General features: G+C 64.4%; 7 protein-coding genes across 7 annotated transcripts; 4 read left to right on the top strand and 3 right to left on the bottom strand.

The window, feature by feature from the left end:
- Positions 1 to 337: 337 nt before the first annotated feature.
- On the top strand, positions 338 to 3,910 carry TRR1 (thioredoxin-disulfide reductase; the record flags this gene model as incomplete). The annotated part of the gene is made up of 12 exons (XM_069355398.1): positions 338 to 406; positions 464 to 526; positions 611 to 1,046; positions 1,099 to 1,188; positions 1,228 to 1,337; positions 1,385 to 1,471; positions 1,525 to 1,617; positions 1,853 to 1,892; positions 2,498 to 2,717; positions 2,897 to 3,004; positions 3,059 to 3,178; positions 3,238 to 3,910. The coding sequence occupies 12 exons, from the start codon at positions 338 to 340 to the stop codon at positions 3,908 to 3,910; spliced, it is 2,109 nt and encodes a 702-aa protein (XP_069207469.1).
- Positions 3,911 to 4,642: 732 nt separating this feature from the next.
- On the top strand, positions 4,643 to 6,325 carry Q8F55_006957 (uncharacterized protein; the record flags this gene model as incomplete). Its single annotated transcript, XM_069355397.1, has 4 exons — positions 4,643 to 4,669; positions 4,904 to 5,265; positions 5,333 to 5,889; positions 5,928 to 6,325. 4 exons carry the CDS (start codon positions 4,643 to 4,645, stop codon positions 6,323 to 6,325), a joined length of 1,344 nt encoding a protein of 447 aa, XP_069207468.1.
- A 515-nt stretch (positions 6,326 to 6,840) lies between these two features.
- On the top strand, positions 6,841 to 8,720 carry GUP1 (glycerol transporter; the record flags this gene model as incomplete). The annotated part of the gene is made up of 6 exons (XM_069355396.1): positions 6,841 to 7,075; positions 7,113 to 7,180; positions 7,219 to 8,031; positions 8,068 to 8,391; positions 8,428 to 8,575; positions 8,614 to 8,720. 6 exons carry the CDS (start codon positions 6,841 to 6,843, stop codon positions 8,718 to 8,720), a joined length of 1,695 nt encoding a protein of 564 aa, XP_069207467.1.
- A 106-nt stretch (positions 8,721 to 8,826) lies between these two features.
- On the bottom strand, positions 8,827 to 12,032 carry PRM1 (plasma membrane fusion protein prm1; the record flags this gene model as incomplete). Its single annotated transcript, XM_069355395.1, has 5 exons — positions 8,827 to 10,475; positions 10,514 to 11,135; positions 11,170 to 11,274; positions 11,321 to 11,889; positions 11,996 to 12,032. The coding sequence occupies 5 exons, from the start codon at positions 12,030 to 12,032 to the stop codon at positions 8,827 to 8,829; spliced, it is 2,982 nt and encodes a 993-aa protein (XP_069207466.1).
- Positions 12,033 to 12,384: 352 nt separating this feature from the next.
- PRE7 (Proteasome subunit beta type-6) lies at positions 12,385 to 13,299 on the top strand (the record flags this gene model as incomplete). Its single annotated transcript, XM_069355394.1, has 3 exons — positions 12,385 to 12,440; positions 12,493 to 12,630; positions 12,684 to 13,299. 3 exons carry the CDS (start codon positions 12,385 to 12,387, stop codon positions 13,297 to 13,299), a joined length of 810 nt encoding a protein of 269 aa, XP_069207465.1.
- Positions 13,300 to 13,379: 80 nt separating this feature from the next.
- Q8F55_006953 (uncharacterized protein) lies at positions 13,380 to 14,201 on the bottom strand (the record flags this gene model as incomplete). The annotated part of the gene is made up of 3 exons (XM_069355393.1): positions 13,380 to 13,527; positions 13,572 to 14,016; positions 14,051 to 14,201. The coding sequence occupies 3 exons, from the start codon at positions 14,199 to 14,201 to the stop codon at positions 13,380 to 13,382; spliced, it is 744 nt and encodes a 247-aa protein (XP_069207464.1).
- Positions 14,202 to 15,302: 1,101 nt separating this feature from the next.
- On the bottom strand, positions 15,303 to 17,782 carry Q8F55_006952 (uncharacterized protein; the record flags this gene model as incomplete). The annotated part of the gene is made up of 4 exons (XM_069355392.1): positions 15,303 to 16,577; positions 16,625 to 16,965; positions 17,014 to 17,707; positions 17,759 to 17,782. 4 exons carry the CDS (start codon positions 17,780 to 17,782, stop codon positions 15,303 to 15,305), a joined length of 2,334 nt encoding a protein of 777 aa, XP_069207463.1.
- Positions 17,783 to 18,696: the final 914 nt, after the last annotated feature.

Raw genomic sequence — 18,696 nt, 5'->3', positions numbered from 1 at the left:
TTGTTTATGTTTCTAATGTGCGCAAAAGAAGCATTATCAGCATTACTCGCACTCGGCGGTTGCCAAGATTAACACATCTTGCTCGTTCAGACTCGAACGACTTGAGCAACACCCACTCACTCATCACCTCGACACATCCGCCGTCAGCACCAACAGCACTGCGCAAGCGTGCAAGGCACTAGAGGCGACAAGTACACATATCCATATCACGCTCGGCAGCCCCCGGCACGAGTGCAAAAGCAGCGACCAGGCACACGAGCCTCCACACGACCTTCTTTACAAGCCTCCACCCCGTCTCTGCGCGTTTCTCGCCACCGTCGACCTCGACTCTAGCACGATGGACGTCACGGAGCTGACCGCCCTGGTGAAGGAGCTGAACGAGGCGAACGCCGCTGGCAAGACCGATGTGGGTGCTGCGTTGCCGGGTTTGTTGTCTTGGCAACCTTTGTTGACATGAGTGTAGGACGTCATTCGCCTCCTCAAGAAGCTTAAGACTGATGTGCAGCCCACCGAGGAGCTCCTGAGGGTGTGTATCGGCTGTTCTGGGCCGCATGGGGGCCCGCGCGGCCCAGATGCATGACCGACTTGGGTGTGCTCGCTGACACTGCAGACATCCCGCGTTGGTGTCGCCGTCGGCAAGCTGCGAAAGCACGCGACGCCGGGCGTCAGCTCGCTGGCGCAGGAGATTGTCAAGCTGTGGAAGGACGCGGTCGACGAGAGCAAGCGCAAGCGGAAACGCGACGAGGAGAGCAAGGAGGACGAGGGCGGCGCGGCTGGCGACGCCGTCAAGCGCGTCAAGGCCGAGGCGTCGGCGCCGGCATCTGCCAGCGGGGCAAGTACGCCCGGCACGCCAGACGGCAAGGACAAGGCCAAGTCGCCGCCCCCTCTGAGCACGATCGACACAACGCGTACCAAGCCGCGCACGGCCAAGGAGGACGGCGTGGACAAGACGCTGCGGTCGGACAAGACCGAGTACGCGAGCGAGGAAGTGCGGGACCGCTGCGTCGTCATGATCTACGACGCGCTGGCGAGCGACAGCAATGCGCGTGAGTGGGGGTGTTGGCCCGGCGCGGTGTGTTGAGCCCGCTGACAAGGCAGAAACCAAGGTTCTCTCGGAACGCGCCATTGCCATCGAGCGCGAGGCGCTCAAGCTCATGAAGTATTCGACGGGCAACGACTACCGCGCCAGTGCGTGCTGCGCGCGTAACGCTAGCTGACCTGTCCCAGAGATGCGCTCCCTCTTCCTCAATCTCAAGGACAAGGGCAACCCGGGCCTCCGCAATGAGATTGTGCTCGGAGCCGTGTCGGCGGAGAAGGTGGTCAGAATGACCAAGGAGGTGCGTGGGGTGCCGGGGTTCTGAGAGCGCGACTGACCGTTGCCCAGGAGATGGCCTCGGAGAGTGTCCGCCTTAAGAACGAGAAGATTGCCGAGCACAACCTGTTCAAGGCCAAGGCCGTCGGCGTGACCCAGGTGGGTAGAGCGCAGTCTGCCCGCTGCGGAAACGGAATGCTGACAGTCCAAAGGCCGAAACCGACGCGTTCAAGTGCTCACGGTGTAACCAGCGCAAGTGCACCTACTACCAGATGCAGACGCGCTCTGCAGACGAGCCGATGACGGTGAGTAGACCCGGTGCACGTCCGGTGCAAGGCCCCGTGATGACATTGCCGCTGACGCACTGCAGACCTTTGTCACGTACGTAGGGGCGAGGACTGACCTGGGAGGATGTGTGCTGACCCTTGTTCCCTGCTGTTGGACGCCACCTCGCTATTATTGTCTGTTGCCGGTGACAGTTGCACGGTGAGTGGACGACTGGGGACCGGGCCGACGAGTGCGACGCGGCCGACGCGCAAGAGCGGTGCTGACGGTCCAAGAATTGTGGCAACCGCTGGAAGTTTAGTTAAGCGCTGGGTGTGGATGCGAGCGAGCGCGGACGCTTGCCGGCTGGCCAGTGACGGCGCGGCGTGGCTGTGGTCGGCGCCGACGGCGAGGCTGATTACATTGCATGGCGATATACGGGTAGACTGTGACCGAGAGGTGGTCACTTATCAATGTATCGGTGCATGTTTACCCGTCGTAGTAGGCCCGGATGCGTCTGCGCGTGTCAGCCGTCAGCCTGGGTGCATAGGGCTGGGTGCGTGCAGGCTGCGTGTGTCAGCGGGTCATTGAGATCTTAGTAAACTGCGTTTTCGGCCGTCGGGTGTAATCCGGTTTACGCACTATACTAGGGCCTGGCTGCGTGTTGCGTGCTCCGACAAGTGGGCTGCTGGCGCTGCTGGCACAATCTCTGGTCGCCGACGTCCAACACGTAAAAAGTCATCCACCTCGCCTCGTCGCTCACTTCTTCCCAAAAACCCACCACCACCATACTCCGCCACCTGCTCGCCACCAGGGCCCGTCTCCCGCCGCCGCGCCTCCTCGTCCCCCGCGCCGCCCGCCGCTCGCTCCACACCTCGTCGCCCTCGCACACCACAACCCCCTCGCCCCCACACCTCGCAGCCACCACCTCCGCCGACCAGCTCCGCAAGAACCCCGCGCTCAAGATGGCCCCCCTCCCCGTCCCCTCGGTCCGCACGCCCGCGCGCACCGGCCAAAAGTCGGCAAAGAAGCACTCGCAGGCCGTCATCATCGGCTCTGGCCCCGCCGGACACACGGCCGCCATCTACCTCGCCCGCGCAAACCTCACCCCCGTGCTCTACGAGGGCATGCTTGCTAATGGGTGAGTGGGGAGTTGGGGAGTTGGGGGGTGGGTGGGCCGAGCGGCGGCGGCGGCGGCGGCGACGACGGGACGAGAGCGATGGCACTGTCGCTGTCGCGCCTATCGTCGCACGCCGCTCGCCGCACCCGCTCGGCCGACCACCCCGAGACACTAGCCAGAGACACCGCTAACAGCCCCAGCTTCGCCCCAGGAGGCCAGCTCACGACCACGACCGACGTCGAGAACTTCCCCGGCTTCCCCGAGGGCGTCACCGGCCCCGAGATGATGGACAAGTTCCGTGCCCAGTCGTGAGTGACGCGTCGTCGTATCGAGCCCAGCCCAGTTGCTAACCACGCTCGTAGCGAGCGCTTCGGTACCGAGATCATCACCGAGACCATTGCCAAGGTCGACCTCTCGACCCGTCCCTTCAAGTACTGGACCGAGGGTGAGGAGGAGGAGGCCGACTTTTTGACCGCCGACACGTGAGTAGAAACAAAGGGCCGATTGCCGATCTCTGGCCCGATGCTGACGCCCGCCCCAGCATCATCATTGCCACCGGTGCCTCGGCAAAGCGCCTCTTCCTCCCCGGCGAGGACACGTACTGGCAGAGCGGTATCTCGGCTTGCGCCGTCTGCGACGGTGCCGTCCCCATCTTCCGCAACAAGGCCCTCGCCGTTATCGGTGGCGGTGACTCGGCTGCCGAGGAGGCCATGTACCTGACAAAGTACGGCTCGCACGTCTACGTCCTCGTCCGCCGTGGCGAGCTCCGCGCGTCCAAGATCATGGCCAAGCGTCTCCTCGCCCACCCCAAGGTCACGGTCCTCTGGCACACTGTCGCGACCGAGTGCCTCGGCGACGGCGAGCTCCTGCAGTCGCTCAAGCTCCAGAACGTGCAGACTGGCGAGTCGTCCGAGCTCCCTGTCAACGGTCTCTTCTACGCCATTGGTCACGAGCCCGCCACTGCCCTCATCAAGGGCCAGGTCGCCACCGACGAGGACGGCTACATTGTCACTATCCCCGGTACTGCCCAGACCTCGGTCGCTGGTGTCTTTGCCGCCGGTGACGTCCAGGACAAGCGCTACCGCCAGGCCATCACCTCTGCCGGCTCGGGCTGCATGGCCGGCCTCGAGGCCGAGCGCCTCCTCGCCGAGGAGGAGGAGGACGCCGATGTCGCCGCCGCCGAGAAGAACGGCGTCGCCAACGGCAACCACTAACTTATAGACTTAGATCAGAGAGCGAGATTTGTGATGTATGTCATGTAGGCTTGCGTGGGGGTGCGAGTCAGATGACGAGTTTGTAAGGGCGCGGTGTACGTGTTGTTGTTGCCTTGGCGTCAAGTAGCCGACGCGCTGCCGGCGTGATTTTCCAACTGTGGACATGGACACGGCCCAGTTGTATTCGGAGCAGACTTTTGCAGCTTTGCAGAGAGTTGTGTGTCGAGTAACAGGCGAGCGTAGCGGGGGTGGCACGTCGCCGCCGCCGCCGATGGATGGCCATTGCCGGCGACGGCCGGTGCGCGGTGAATCCCCGGAGCATACATACGCCACGTGGCGGAATGTGCCTGATTTCCATTTTCTCTCGTGTTGCACCATGCGGGTCACTTGGGGTGCCGCGCGCAGAGAACTGCAGAGACCATGGAACAACAAGGTGGCCCGCATGGCGTGCCATGACGCCAAGGCGACGGGCTCGGTGCACATCTCTCTCTGCTCGTTGCACTCTTTGCACTCTCTCTCTCTGCAAGGCTGCACCTCGTCGCCACTCGCTCCACCCCCCCTCGCCTCCCTCCTCCGCAGCACTCCCGGCCCACGCCACAGTCTTGGTCCCCCCTCCTTGGCGGCGTTTCTCTACTCTATAGGCCGCCCCGCCCGCGCACTCTTGGCACTCGTCCCCCCTTCGGCATCCGCCCCTCGCCACCTCGGCCGAAAGTTATCACACGCACAGGCGCAATGGCCGTATCTGATACCAAGACCAAGGTGGGTACTCGCGCTTACGTTTTTGTGCGGCGGCGGCGCTGCCAAGCTCCAGTGCATTTGCAGCGGCGAGGGGGGCATGCTCCGCCCAGGCTTGCTACAGCAGCTCAGGCCGGAGGCCTCCTCCGCCACCGTTTGCAAGCCACTCGACTTTCTGTCCATTCCCCATCCGCCCATTCCATTCTCCATCTCCCCCCCTCGTGCACAATGTCCTGCCCGGTTCCTCACACAAAGCAGGCCTCCCCGCCGGCCGGCCACCCCGAGCTGTCGTCGGCGAGCGCGACGCCCACGCTCGAGACGCCCAACGGCCAGCAGACGCCCGGCTTTGAGCCCAACGCGCCGGCCAGCGTCGTCCCCTCCAACGAGGTCAGCATCGCCGCGCTCCTGTACGAGTCGGGCGCCGACGGCCGCTCGGTCGACGACTGGCCGCTCCCAGAGGGCCTCGACTTTTCCGCCCCCGTCTCCGAGCTCCTCCGCAAGGGCACGCAGCGCGCCCACGTCGCCGCAGAGCACTCGGCCGGCGCCACCGCCCTCACTAACGGCGAGCTCGAGCTCCAGGAGTACATCCGCTGGCTCGCCATCCTCTGGCGCGTGTACGAGTGAGTCGTGGTGGTGGTGGCACTGCCTCGTGCGCGCGCGTGTGTGTGTGTGCTGACCAACCCCCAGCGCCCTTGAGCGCGGCCTCGACGAGCACGCCACCAACAGCACGCTTGCGCCGACGTACAACGCCTCGCTCCTCGCCCGCGCCCCCGAGCTCGCGGCCGACATCTCCTTCCTCCTCCCCCGCCTGCCGTCGTACGTGACCAAGCCGACGTCGCCGCCCCTCAAGAGCACCCCCGAGCTCCCCCTCCCGCCGTTCAAGCTGCCCCCCTTCCTCGAGGAGGTCTTTGTCAACACGCCCGCCCCGCTCGAGGTCTACCTCGGCCGCATCCGCGAGCTGTCGGGCAACGCCGACCTCGCGCCCCGTCTCCTCGCCCACGCCTACGTCCGCTACCTCGGCGACCTGTCGGGCGGCCAGGTCATTGGCGCCCGCCTCCGCAAGGCGTACGGCCTCTCGGGCCTCGACGGACGGAGGTTCTACTACTTTGACATCCACAACGACAAGTCGGCCGCCGAGACGGGCGACGAGACGGTCGGCGAGCGCAAGAAGAAGCTCAACGAGGTCAAGGCCTGGTACCGTCGCGGCATGGACGAGGGTGTCGGCGAGGACGAGAAGCTTAAGGGTGGGTGCATGTGGTGGGATGCGATGCTGACAGTACAGCCGCCCAGGTCCGCGAGGCCAACGTCGCCTTTGTCCTCAACACGCACATCTTCTCGCTCATCAACCCCCCAACAGATGAGAAGCTGCGCTACTTTGAGCGCCGCGACAAGGAGAACGAGCGCCGCGCCGCGCTCGAGAAGCCCCGTAAGACGTGGGCCAGGACCCTGGGCCAGGTGCTCTACTTCTTCCTCGCCGTCATCTTCGGCCTCTTCATCACCCAGATTGCTGTGCCGTATGTCGCCCCCCACATCGCCCCCCACTACCAGAAGCACGCTGCGCCAATCGTCGAGAGCACCATCGCCCCTTGGTGGAACGAAAAGGTCTCGCCGTGGTGGCACAACCGCGCGTGGCCCATTCTCGAACACCAGATGGCCAAGTCGCGCCGCAGCTTGTTCTAGTCGCCGAGAGTGGAGCTGAAGCTATTACAATCGCGTTCATCCCGTACACCACATTTCTCGTAATCTCTCTCTCTCTCTTTATGGTTTAGCAATGCACTGTATTGCTGCTGGTGTTGTCGTGTGTCGCGTGGGCGTGCGTCGCACACAGCGGCATGTGCCACCAATTGTGATCGACCGCCCTGTGTCGCTGCTGTCGTCGTGCCTCACTCGTCTGGTCGCCTCGCCTCCACCGCACGGGCCAGCCAGCGGCGCCTTAACCGGAAACTCACTAACAATCTCCTGACACCCACCCCTCTGTTGCATCCTCCCATTCCTCCTCGACCACACGGCCATGGGCAAGACGAGGTGCTAAGAGGACAATGCTTCGCGCGAGGGTGCGTCTCGTCTCGTCAGCGGCCCACTCTAACCCCCAGACACCCACAGCCTCGCCCAAACCTTCACCGCCGCCCTTGTTATCGCCCGACTCCGCCTCGCCGCGCCAGCGCACATCCCGCTCGTCGAGCGCAGCGAGCAACATGATCCCCTCGCACCGCGGCCCGCACGGCGCGTTCGAGGTCGTCGATCCCGATACAGCAAGCCACAAGTGCAACGTGACCGACCTGACCGTCTCGACGCCGGGCAACAAGCGCCGCGCCGCAGACGACGCGCCCCCGCCGCCGCGCTGGCGCACCCGCGAGTTCTACTTCTACTATGTCGTGTTCGTCCTCGTCGTCCCCATGCTCATCTACTGGCCCATGCGGCTGAGCACGAGTGAGTCGAGGGGGTGAAGGCAATCGCTCACGCCCAGTGAGCAACCAGAACTACTGGACGTACGCGCACAAGCTGTCTCCCGGTTGGATGTACGGGCGCCAGGTGGTGCGTTGGCTGGCCGACTGGGACGCGCTGACATACAGGACGCAAGCGACGGCCAGTACCGCAACTTCCGCAGCAACATCGGGTCACTCGCGCTTCTGTCGCTCGCGTTCCTCGTCCCGTCGCACATCGTGCGCAGGGCGGGCTGGAAGGTCGCGAGCTCGCGCGCGCGCTTCATCGCCGCGTTCGCCGTCGTCATGCTCATGGTCCTGCACGGCATCGGCGTGCTCAAGGTCCTTGCCATCCTTGTGGCCAACTATTACGCTGCAAAGGCGACCAAGCCCGCGGCCATTGAGCGTTTCTGGCCCGCCGTCGTCGTCGTCGCCAACATGGCCATCCTGTTTGCAAACTGGAAGTTTGACGGGTATCACTTTGGCGCGCTCCACTCGGCCCTGGGTGACCTCGACGCGCTGACGGGCATCCTGCCCCGCTGGCACATCGGCTTCAACATCACCATGCTGCGCATCGTGAGCTTTGCAGTCGACTACCACTGGCGCGCGGCACCGCCGACCTCGCCGCCGACAGACCACAGAGGGCGGACGGGGGCGTCGCTCCCCGAGTCGGACTACAGCCTCGTAAACTTCATCGCGTATGCCCTCTACCCGCCGCTCTACATCGCCGGCCCCATCCTCACGTTCCAGGACTTCATGTGGCAGCTGCACCGTCCGCTCGACATTACCACGCGCGAGCGCGTGTCGTACGCCTTCCGGTTCCTGTTCTGCCTGCTCACGATGGAGAGCATCCTCCACACAATGTACGTCACGGCCATCAAGGACACGCGCGCGTGGCAGGGCGCCAGCCCCGCCGACCTCAGCATGATTGGCTTCTGGAACTTGGTCATTGTGTGGCTCAAGGTGGGTACCGCGTTGTTTTCAAGCCTAACCCGCCAGCTCCTCATCCCGTGGCGCTTCTTCCGTCTCTGGTCGCTGTTCGACGGCATCGACCCGCCAGAGAACATGATCCGCTGCGTCGCCAACAACTACTCGACGCTCGGCTTCTGGCGCTCGTGGCACAGAAGCTACAACCTCTGGGTTGTGAGGTACATCTACATCCCGCTCGGCGGTTCCAAGAACATGATCCTCGCAACCCTCACAGTGTTCACGTTTGTCGCTCTGTGGCACGACCTCTCGTTCAAGCTCCTGGCCTGGGGATGGCTCATCAGCCTGTTCATCCTGCCCGAGCTCATCGGCCGCTTCCTCGTCCCAGCGTCCAAGGTAGGCAGCACGCCGCAGGGCATGGCTCACACGCAGTACGGAGGCGAGTGGTGGTACCGCCATGTCGCGGCCGCGGGCGGCGTCGTCAACGTGCTCCTCATGATGTCGGCCAACCTCGTGGGCTTTGTCCTTGGCGTCGAGGACATGTGGCACCTGGTGTACGAGCTCATCTCGACGTGGAATGGTGCGTTGTGCGCCACAACTCGCCCGCTGACCCCGCAGGCTGGCTCTTCTTCACGTTTGCGAGCAGCTGCCTCTTCATCGGCGTACAGGTCATGTTCGAGTACCGCGAGGAGGAGGCGCGACGGGGCATCGACAGGAGATGTTAGTAGGAACGGACGTTTGATATCCGGATAGATCATTGCATGACAGAGACCCGTGTCTACTAGATTGTCCGCGCGCGCCAGGCGGCGTTGCCCACGATGTCGACCGGCCTCATGCACCAGGCATGGCCGGGGTCGCACTGCGCTCCGGCGTCCCCGCGACCTTGTGCTCTGGCGTCGCTCTGCCGCTCACTTCGTCGGTGAGGAAGGGGGTGACGCGGCGCGCCGCAGCGTCGCGGCGCCGCTTGTCCTGTATGCTGGTGAGGATGGCGACGAACGACGTGTGGCCGGCGCGCGCACTCTCCACGCGGGGCGCGTACGCCGAGCCCGTGCTGCTCCGGTCCGTCAGGCCGGGGCTGGGCGGGCACTCGCCGTCGTACTGGAACGCAAAGCTCGACGGCGGGCGCGCCGCGCCGTCGGCGAACGGGTCGGGGGCGGACCGCGCAGCCTCAACCGTGACCCCCGGCACGAGGCGCGCGTCGTTGAACGTGCCGGCCGCGTGCTGGTCGCCGAACGGGTCGGGCGCGGCGGCAGCGTCGGCACGGGACACGGGGAACAGCGTGCGCAGCGGCTGGCTCTGCCCCGCCTCGCCCTCCCCCGCCTCGACGTCGCGCCTCATCGCGGCCCCGAGGCGCGCGCCGCGCGGCACCTGGCCCCGCCCCCTGCTGCCTGCGCCGATGGCGCGCGTGACCCAGAACGACGGCGGCGGGGGCGCGTCGTCGTCGTCGTCGCTGCCCTTGTCGTCTGGCGTCGGCTTCCGCGGCGGCAAGGGCGGTGGCGTGGAGCGCGCGGACCCGCCCATGCCGAGGAGCGCCTGTGCCGGCGCGAAGAGCTGTCTGATCGTCTCGCCTCTGGACGGGGCACGCGACGCGACGCTCGCGCTCGGGGCCTTCGCCTCGCTGGACGCCACCTCCGAGCTGCCCGCGTACTGCTGGTACAGCGGCGGTCTGGACCATGGCCACGAGGGCGGGCGCTTGAACGGCGGCGGCGGGGCCGCGGGCGGGCCGGTATGAGCTGCACGCGCCGCGCGCCGCGCGGCGAACGCGTCCCCCAGGCCGCTGTGCCACGCCACGATTGCGAGCCCGACGAGCACGAGCGCGGCCCACACGCCGAGGATGACGCCGTACATGATCTGCTGGACGCGGATCGCCGACGCAAAGTTGTTGATGAGCTTGCCGAGTGCGCCACCGTCCCCGCTGCTTGGGGCGCCGCCGACGGCCGCGGCCGTGACGGGCGCGACGAGCTCGTCCATCGACGACGTGGGCAGCTGCAGCACGTCGAGCGGGACGGTCGGGAAGCTGACGTGCGCGTTTTTCGACACCCAGGCGATGCCCTTCTCGAGGCTGTCGATCTTGGACCCGAGGATGCAGTACATGAACGTGTTGATCGGGTTGTAGAGGACCGTGCCGCCGAACGTCGTGTTGAGGAAGGATTCGACCTCGTCGTAGAACGCGACGAGCGTGTTGTTCAGCGCCTTGGCTGTAGAGTTGATCCAGTGCCCGAACAGCTCGTCGTTGATCTTGTGCTCGAGCTCGGCGATGGCCTTGTTCGCGTCGTTGGCGTACGACGCCGAGGCGTCGGCTGACATGGCGTTGAGCTTGGACACGAGGTCGCTCGTAGTCTTGGCCATGGACGCGTTGGCACTCTGCTCGGCATGGCGCTGGATGGCGTGCAGGGCGCCCAGCTGTAGCTGGAGCACGACGATGCCGATGACCGAGAGGCAGAGGAGGGACAGGAGCGTCGGGTGGGCGAGGTAGGACACTGGCGTTAGCTCGGCGGCAAGGGGTTGAGGAACTCACAGAGCCAGCGGAGGTTGGCGCGCAGCCGCGGTGTGGGGGCGACGCGGCGCAGCACGGGCACTCCGAAGCGGTACATGAAGGGGTGCTCGACGGCCGAGACGACCATCCATGCGTCGGTTGAGCCGTTGGCCAGCTCGGTCTCCACCGCCTCGACCGACTGCTTGAGGCACCGCCACCTCTGCCACTCCCAGAAGGCGAGGACGCACCAGCCGATGATGATGAGGAGGATCATGAGCGCGATGGCCGTGGTGCCGAGGGTGTGCAGCGACTTGGCCGTGTCGTCGATCAGGCTCGTGTCGATGTTGGTGCAGAGTTCGGACTGGAGCTGGGCGCCGTTTCCGCCGCTGAGTGAGCTGAGAGACGGCGTCGGGAGGATCGAGTCGTTGATCTGTGCCGCAATCTCGTGCCGTGTGACGTTGATCTCGTTGATGAGCTTGTCGAGCGGGACATCGATGACCTTGTCGAGCAGGCTGCGCACCTCGTCGAGGGTCGGGAGCGAGTTGTTGAGCTTGATGAGCGAGTCTTCAAACGTCGTGGGGATGGTAACATTCTGCAGGAAGCCCAGAGAGGGGATGTCGACGGCGGGGATGCTGATCGAGGTTCCGAAGACCCCCACGACTTTCTGGCGGTCAGCCAAGCTGGAACCCAGTACTTACGTTGACACCGCTGACGGCCTTCTGGACCAGGTTGTTGAATGTGGCAATGTCGTCCTGGATGCTCGTACGAATCGCGTCCAGCGACGCGGTTACGGCTTTCCCGATCTATTGATCAGCACCTGCCCGCGAACAATGCGACCGCTCGACTCACCGCGTCCACCGCTCCAATCAAGACGGACAATGTGCCCTGCACGACGAGCTGTATCACGCACATGAGCAGGCTGCGGTACATGTCGATGAGGAACTTGAGCACGGCTTCGATGACTTGGATAATGTCCATGAGCGCACGGCCGACGCCCATCACCGTCTGGCGGGACGCGCGCAGGAGCTCGGCGTTGGTCTGCATGGCGAGGTAGCGCGGGATCGACTGGAGGACGCTGATGCCGGAAGCAAGACCGCCGCAGACCGACAGAACGTCATGCTTGAGGTTGGCGGCGAGGGTAGCCGTGGACGAGCGCGTCTGGATCAGGTGGGCGACGGTGAACATGAGGGGGACGAGGGCGGGGCTGAAGACGGAGAGGAGGAGACGTGGTCCAAGGGAGAGGTACGGTCTGAGTCCTGGCGAGGGCGGCAGCGGGCGTCTCTCCACGAACGGCGTGTGCGGTGTCGGAGGCAGCACAGAGTTGCGCTGCTCATCGTAGTAGCCTGGGTGCAGAGGCGGGGGTGTGAGGGGGCGCTCGAACGGGCCGGCGTCGTGGGATTCAGTCGTGCCAGCCATGGCTGGTAGTGTGTTGTCGAGTGGCGAGGTTGGGGTAGAGAGAGTCAGTTATACATCAAGTAAGAGGTGAGGGGGGTCAGCGGCCAGATGTATCCCAGGCCCAAGTACGTGGGTCTGGGAGGTCCATTGTGAGCGGGACGTCCATTGTGAGTGTTGCGAAGAGGGACGACGCCGAAGTGCGATGAGAGCGAGAAGCACCGCTTCGTAGCTCGACTAGCGTGCTACAGTGCTCCCTCTCGTTGTTCTCGAGTTGACGAAGCAATGGACAATGAAGTGAGGAGATGGACAAAAGATGCGAGATGGTGGGCACAAGGCCGATCGGTCAAAGTGGAGGCGGGTGCCACAAGCCGACCACGTGGCAATATCCGAGCAGCCAGGACGCGCGTTCAGCCAGGCCAGGCGGTGACGAAGTGGTCGAGCAGCATGACGTTCAAGCATCCATCAGCGAGACACTCTCGACTTCGCGATCACCACAACACCCTTGACCATTCCACACCATGGCTCTGTTCGCCTCGCACGCTGTCCAGGCGCCGGTCGCCCACCACATTGAGCAGTGAGTGCTGCTTCTTCCTTGTTACGTAGGCCCAGCACTCACACCACCGCAGCCGCTTCAACCCCTACGAGGACAACGGTGGTACCATCCTCGCGATCGCGGGCAAGGACTTCAGCATCATCGCAGGCGACACGCGTCAGTCGCAGGGCTACAACATCCAGACGCGTTATGCGCGCAAGGTGCACCAGCTGTGAGTGGGACGGTGGTGTCGGTGTTGCCCCCGAGGCCCCGCTGACAAGTCAGCACGGACAAGGCGGTCCTCGCAACCAACGGCTTTGCCGCCGACGGCAACAACTTTGTCAAGCGGGTCAAGCAGCGGCTGGAGTGGTACGAGCACGCGCACAACAAGCAGATGGGCATCAAGGCGATTGCGCGCTTGATCCAGACGATGCTGTACGCCAAGCGCATGTTCCCGTACTACGTCTACAACATTCTGGGCGGCATCGAGGAGGACGGCACGGGCGCCGTCTACTCGTTTGACCCGGTCGGCAGCTACGAGCGCGAGGCGTGCCGTGCTGCCGGTGCGGCTCAGTCGCTCATCCAGCCCTTCCTCGACAACCAGGTCTACTTCCGCAACCAGACGTTCCCGCCCGGTGTCGAGCGACCAATCCCCGGCAACCTGCCGCTCAACGACGTGCTGTCGCTCGTCATCGACTCGTTTACGTCTGCGACCGAGCGCCACATCGAGGTCGGCGACGGGCTTGAGATGTTTGTCGTCATGGCCAAGGACCGCACGGTCGAGGACCTTGTCGGCGAGGGCTCGCTGCCCGAGGGCGTGACGTACGAGGAGCTGCCTCCGATCGGCGACGGCAGCGGCGAGCGCTCGTTCCTTGTTACGCGCGACCTCAAGCGCGACTAGAAGGTGGGCCGAGGGGTGGCGCAGCAGCAGCAGCATATGCATGTAATGATATATACGGCTCAAGCCGTGGGGTCGGCGGCCTACCACACGACGCTCGCGCGCATGAGGAAGCGCTTGCCGTACGCCACCTCGCGGTAGTAGTTCATGTTGAGCTTGCGGGCGAGGGCGTGGGCGTCGGCCACCGAGTTTGCCGTGAGGACCCAGCTTGACCCGAGACTCCAGCGGGCGCTGCGGCGTCAGCTCTACCTTTCCCAGCCCACTCCCACACTCACGGCGGGACCTGCCTCGGGGCGTCCTCGACGCCGGCCTCGCCAAACTCTGCGAGCAGGGAAGCCACCTGGATCGGGGGGACGCGCGACGGCAGCCCACGGACCAGCACGCGGCGTCCGCTGCGCGCGGGGTCGATGGCCCACTCAACCGGGATGGGGGGGATCGGATCACGCGCCTTCGCGCCCTGCGTGCTGGCCGCCCGCTCGAGGTTGTGCGCGGCCCACGCGCGCGCGTCGTACGGCGTCGTCGTGGCCGCGGGCGGCTCCCTCAGGCCGGGGGTGACGCCGAGCGCTGGCCTCCCCCCCGCGGGCGTGGCCGCACGCCCGCCGCCGTAGAAGAGGGGGCGCGAGGCCAGCGCGGCGGCCAGCGCGGGCGCGCGCCGGCCCGCCTGGATGTGGTACGTCGTCGTTAGCGCTGGGCGGGTCGCGCCGACCGGGTAGGACGTGACTGCCGTCAGCTGGGGCGGCGGGACGAGACGCACCCTGGCTCGGCGCGATGCCCTCGACGCCGGCCTCGGCGAGCGCGCGCAGCACGTCGCGCGGCGTCGCGGTCGCTGGTGTTTCGAGGAGCACGGCCTGGGCTGGGGGACGCGCGCGCAGCGCTCCCTCGAGGGCGCGGAGTGATGGCCTCATGGTGGGTGTGGGTGTGGGTGGGTTGCTGGCGACAACAAGCAACGGGGGACGAGGATCAAAAGTCGAAGAGACCGCGAGACCGCGAGACCGCCGCGATCGACGCCGAGCCACGTGGGGAAAACGTGCGCCATCACGTGACGGCGCCGCTCGAAGACAGGGGGCCCGCATAAGTCATCTGCTGCGCTGCTGTGCGCTGTGCGCTGTGCGCTGTGCGCTGTGCGCTGCCGCTGCCATGCCCACCGCGGCCACCCGCCCACCCGCCCATCGGACATCGGCGCTCGGATCGCCTCACCCGACACGCCCGCCAACACCCACGCACCCCCCCGACGTACCGACGTCACACACGCGCACACACTCCCACCTGCCCACCTGCCACCGCCACACCACAACACGTACCCCCCGAACAAGCTCGGTGCCTCAACCCCGCTCTGTTTGCCGTCGGTACCGACTGCACCTCCTGTACCTCTGACGGCAACTCGTGCGCCGCCCTACGTCACACCGATTCCAAGGCGACTTTGCACGTTGTTGCTAGCGGTCATGTGGCGATCAAACTCGACGTAAATCGACGACAACTCCGACGTCACAGCTCAAGCTCCCTCACTCGCACGCCAATGACCAAATGCGTAGCACGCTCCACGTCACTGGCAAGAAGATACATGTCATTCGGGCTCGCTACTACTACGCACTACTCACTACTACGGAGTCAGCTGTACAGATTGCGCACCGCCTCGCCTCCACTGCAGTAGTGGGGCTCAAGCGGCCGCCGCCGTCGGGATCTACAAGCGCTACAGGGTCGATATCGTAGCTGTCTAGGTCGGTCGGATTGTGTGTCGGGTCGAGTATTGTTACAGTGGGCGTCGTCTGGACGAACGAGGCTAGGGATCGCAAGGCGTCGTTGATAGTCGTATCCAACGCAATGCTTAATTATTGTCCAGGCGGGGTCAAGATCAATCGGAGATGGCAACGAATCATAGGCCAAGCCAAGCGCTGCTCGCAGGTTTCAGTCGGTCGTGCCTGCACGGTCGAGGCGAGAGGTGGCGGTGCTGGTATCCACAAGGCGGGGTGAGGTATACGTACACGCGGATAACGCGTGATTGTGGCTTAAGCCGCCTGTTTGGTGCTGGCGGGCTTGATGACGGGAGGAGGCTGCAGGCTGCTCTTGTCCTCGTGCGCGCCATCGTCATCTCCACCGAGGGTAAAGACGGAGCGCTTCCCTGCAGCGTCCGGAACGAGGGTCTGGCTCGCCTGGCGCTTGTTGCCTGGGCGGGTCTCCTGGGTGGAGAGCATCTTGGTGGGGGTCTTGACCAAGACGACACCTGGCGTCATCAGGACACCAAAGGGGTCGAAGGCCGGGGGGCCAAAGCTCAGCGTACGCTCGGGTGCCAGAGTCTGCTGGAGCGCAGTCGAGGCCATGAGCGGGTGAAGGTGCGGGCGCAGCTGCTTCTGCGCTCCCGTGGCAAACGTCGGCTTCTGGAGCTTCTGGCCGGGGTCGAGCTTCATGTTGAACGTGGCGTGGCGCTCCTGGATCTGCGCCTTCCACTTGCTCATTGACGCTTCGCTAGGTGCATGAGCACCATTGACCGTCGGCGTCTTCATGTTGGACGCGGTCGGTGTGGCGCCAACAGCCCCGGGCGGCGGAACAGGGAACGACGAGAGGGAAGCACTGGCCGCGTTGGGCGTCGTCAGGTCGGGCATCGAGTTGGACTTGCTGATGCCACGGGGCGTGTCCTGGTTGTAGGTGATCGGGTCGAGGTCGTCGTGAGAGCGCTGGTCCGGCGTAGCCAGCGCAACAGGCTCGAGGAACAACTTCCACAGGTTGAGATCGACAGTGGGGAGGCCGTACTGAGCGAATTGCGGGTCACTTGCCTCGGGCAACGACAGGTGGCGCTGCGGCTGGAATCCAACGTCCATGTCCACACCCTGGTCAAAAGTGAGGCCCTGGGTGGCCCGGTCTTCAATCGACATGTCGTTGAAGGCAGTCGCCCAAACGCTGGCGCTCGAGCGACGGCGACGATCGTGATCGTCCTCCTTTGCCGAGTCAGACGCGTCCTCATCCTCGGAGACAGCCGAGCCGATAGTTGACGAGTTGTCACCCGACCACAAGTCGCTGGTCTGGAGAGAGCTCGAAAGCGAGGCGTGCTCGCTCGTCGACGACCTGGAGGGGACGCCAGGGTGGAAGGCCCACGCGGATTCCGAGCTGTGGGGGAGCGTCCATTGCGCAGGGAGGCCACCATTGACACTGTTTGCAAAGTCGGCCAGATCTGAGCTAGCAGGGCTGGTCGAGTTTGTCAGAGCCGGAGTTGGGGCAAGGCCCGCCGCAGTCGTGGTGGTCGGCGAAATGACGTACGGGTTCTGAGAAGCAGCCAGATTGGAAGCCTGCATCGCATCAGCTTGCGCTAGGGCCAAGGCATGAAGGGGCTCACCGTAATGCTCTGGCCTCTGCCACGCGCCATGTTGTCCCAGTCAGGATCGGGGACAGGGGGCCGGGTGGCAGCGCGGCTAGCATTGGCAGCGAACAGGGCGTCCGAGGTCAGGAAGGACTGCGCACTCATCGCCATCGGGATCGAGTTGCGGCGAATGTCAAACATGTTGGTGGGCGAATCAGAGCGACCCAGAGTGGGGCTTGTGGTGGAAGCCGGCGACGAGAACGACGGAGATTGGGAAGCCGTCGAGCTGGTCGTGCTGATCGCAGAAGGGAAGCCCATGGTGCGCGAGCGCTGAGGCTTGGTGTAGGTGCACTGAATCGACCTGTTGGAGCATCTCACTGTGCCGGTGTCAGTTTTGTCGCCCCAGCGTGGCAGATGTCACTTACCACATGGGTCTGCAAAGTCGCAGCGAACCTTGGAGTGGTTGCACTGGTCGCATGCACGCTTCTTCATGCTCAGTTCGAACCCGCGCGAAGCAAGACCACCGGCACTGTAGGCTGAGGGAATGATTCCTTGGTCGGAACCCGAGAGGCGCATGGGGGCGGATCCGTAGGGCTGGGTGAAGCTGAGCCCACTGTGGCCACCGAGAGTGCCTGCGCCCAGGTGGTCGCCGAGTGGCAATGCATAGTCGGCCATGCTGAGGCCGGTGCCTGCAAGGTCAAGGTGACCAGTCGACCATGCATTGTTGGTCTGGAGCAGAGGGTGGTTCGGGTACATGCGCTGGGCCTGAAACAGTGTTGGATCAGGCCCGGTGGGCGCGTGGGGAACAGAGGTGGGCAAGAGCGTGGCTGCAGGTGCCCCATTGATACGGGTGGCAACGGGCTGGGCGGCCGGCGGCAGTGAAACCGACGGCCCGTTTGACACAGACGTCGACACTGAGGAGCGGCGGCGAGCCTTCTTGTCGTTCTTGTTGTCTGCCGCACCGTTGGGCTTGGGGTGGGCCTTGTTGACATGCCTCGAAAGCAAGTCACTGCGTGCAAAGCGCAGAGGACATTCCTTGCACTCGTACGGGCGGTCGCCTGTATGTGCCCGCAGGTGACGTCCTACGTGTTGGGGCCTGGTGAAAGTGGCCGAACAGAGCTGTCGAGTGGGTCAGTGATTGGGACACTTAATCATACAAGTGATACAAACCGGACACTTGTGGTCTCCACCCATGGTTGGTAGTCACCGAGTGAGGTGATTTGTGGGGTAACAGCACAAGTGTGCAGGTGCGATGGAAGATGACTGACACGGAAACGCGTTATTCTATGTGGAATTCGCAAAGAGAGGAATACCACTGCTCGAGTCACGGGGCAGGCGGGGCTAGCGGGGCTCGTGAGGGGCGGGCGGTCGAGGTTGCGTTGGCTGTCGCAAAGGTCGCAAAGGCTGGCAAAAGCAGTCAGGATGAGATTTCGCGGCGCAGCAGGAATGCAAAGTGAGGGGTTGGAAGGAATGAGTTGGGTGGCACGCCGCCACCAGAAGGAAGGGAAGGGCAGAGCGAGGTTATGACGTCGATGCCGGTCGCACTAAATGGCACGTCACGGTGAATGAGCCTGGACCGACAAGCGCGACAAGGGAGGGGAGGGGGAGGAGGGGGAGGGAGGAGGGGTTTCGGCGCGACGCCTACTGCTGCGACTGCTACTTGCCTTGGCTAGTGGGCTAGTGCAAGTCGTCGTCGTCGACAAGTTTATCCTTTGGACGCGTCCAAAACACCCAAGATGGCACACGAAAAAAAAATAGGAGGCAAAAACCAACCTAGGCAGTGGGGCGAAATGCAACTTACAGAGTGACCGTCCAAAGATGACTATCGCCGCGTTGATCAGTCAACGCGCAGTGCTGCAGATGCGAAGGTCGGGACTTGGCTGGGCCGAGCTGGGTGGCGCAGTGGGTGCGTTTTGGCGTCAAGAGGCGCTGTGGCAAGTGTACTGGTGGCAACGATGACTGCGGGGACGGCGAGGAGGAGAAGCCACGGTGATTCCCAGGTGGCCGCAGTTGTAGTAGGGAAGGCGAGGGAAAAAAGTGTGGGGTCCTTGTTGTTGTTGTGGGAGTTGGCGAGGAACGGCCAAGGCGAGTCAAGATGAAGGCGAGGG

This window comes from Vanrija albida (genome assembly GCF_041260175.1).
Source record: "Vanrija albida strain AlHP1 chromosome Unknown contig_5, whole genome shotgun sequence".
Taxonomy (NCBI): Eukaryota; Fungi; Basidiomycota; class Tremellomycetes; order Trichosporonales; family Trichosporonaceae; genus Vanrija; species Vanrija albida.
Note: the sequence above shows the minus strand (reverse complement) of the source record. Positions and strands in the feature narration are given on the sequence as shown.